At 51.9% G+C, this 1379-nt stretch overlaps 1 protein-coding gene across 1 annotated transcript in view; it reads right to left on the bottom strand.

Moving 5' to 3' along the window:
* PPTG_01452 (hypothetical protein) overlaps positions 1-1066 on the bottom strand; it is a gene marked incomplete at both ends in the record, with an annotated part of 1570 nt that extends 504 nt beyond the window's left edge. The window contains 2 exons of the mRNA XM_008894761.1: positions 3-208; positions 417-1066. Coding sequence (XP_008893009.1) covers positions 3-208; positions 417-1066 — 856 coding nt within the window. The remainder of the gene's footprint in view (positions 1-2; positions 209-416) is intronic.
* Between the last annotated feature and the right edge of the window lie 313 nt (positions 1067-1379).

Here is a 1379-nt window from a genome sequence, read left to right as displayed (position 1 = left end):
CTTTTCATTCTGCAGATTGGACAACTCTCCCCCAAGAAGAAGAAGAAACAGCGAAGTTACAGATTCCGCGAGAAGCGGGACTCTGTCCGGCGGATGCAGGAGGTCGGAGTGGAGGAGGTGGCCCGGGAGCTGCAGTGCGCTCGCGGCACCGCCCACGGGTGGTGGCAACAGGCTGACAAGCTGCTCAGCTTCACTGGCCACGCCACCTCTAAGACAATGAAAGAACAGGGACGTAAGGAATTATTTCCTGACGTCGCTGCCATCGTCACCTTCATGAAAGCCAAGCGTCGTGCTGAGTTGGTGAGTACTACTCCGTCCCATATATGTTGACCCATACTACTCTTTTTTATCTTAAAAATGATGTCCCATAATTATATTAGCTTTCAGTACGAAACGTAGTACTATTTTTGTGGTACTGAGACGCGACTTCAGGAGAGCATTGCAGGCAGATAGGAAGTCGCCCCTCCCTCTCAAGTTTTCCTTCGCCATATGTCGAGGCTTTAAACGCAATGCCACCGCCGTCCTTGATACACTTGTCCATGGAGCATTGAAGACTGAGAAACGCTGCATCCAGCTTCGACGGAGGCAACTCCCAGTACGAGTCGGCGACGGCCTCTATAAGTTCATCCATGGTCGTTGAAGACTTCAGACGTTGACGAGCTTGAATTGCAGAGAAGAGCGAGAGGTCCAAACAGTTGAGATCGGGCGAGTAGGGCGGCTGGAAGCAAAGCTGGATGTTAAGTCCTTGTTCAGCAACAGCAGTAGCAAACCGTTGGTCACTGGTATCTATGTGGGCGGGGGCATTATCTTGCAGCACTCTGACGCAGCCTCCACGGACAATAAAAGGCCACTTCTCACGGATGGCAGATAGAAGTTGTTGAATTAGCATGTTTTGGTAGGTTTCTTGGTTAACGCGCCCTTCCATCGTTACCAGCGTTCCAGCAGGTCGCCGGGGGCTGCTACGAACAGCAGGTTTCCGTTCGATGAACGGCCAAATGCCCAATTTCCCGTCAAAGTAGGTCCTTGAATCGGGATCCCAACGCGGACGCGCCACCGCAGCCAGCATTATCACCTTGGTGATGTAGCGCTGGAGCGCACTTGGCGATGTGGGATAGGTTTCCCAGGCAGTAAATAGTAGCGACGCCTAACCTCTGTCAAATAAAACAGCTTTTCGTCCATATGAATCGTATCGAACATGTCGTTGAAATGCAGGGAGCCCGTTTCGACGTTGGAGATGCACCACCCCAACCGCTTGGTTTTATTCACGTCCGTGAGCAACGGCTTAACGGTGTTCACATGAACCAAAAGTTGACCGCTTTGTATGCGACGATGTAGCGTGGTTCGTGCCACACCAGAGACTGCAGATGCTGATCTCAGGG

The sequence above is a fragment of the Phytophthora parasitica genome (genome assembly GCF_000247585.1).
Source record: "Phytophthora parasitica INRA-310 unplaced genomic scaffold supercont2.3, whole genome shotgun sequence".
Taxonomy (NCBI): domain Eukaryota; phylum Oomycota; class Peronosporomycetes; order Peronosporales; family Peronosporaceae; genus Phytophthora; species Phytophthora nicotianae.
Note: the sequence above shows the minus strand (reverse complement) of the source record. Positions and strands in the feature narration are given on the sequence as shown.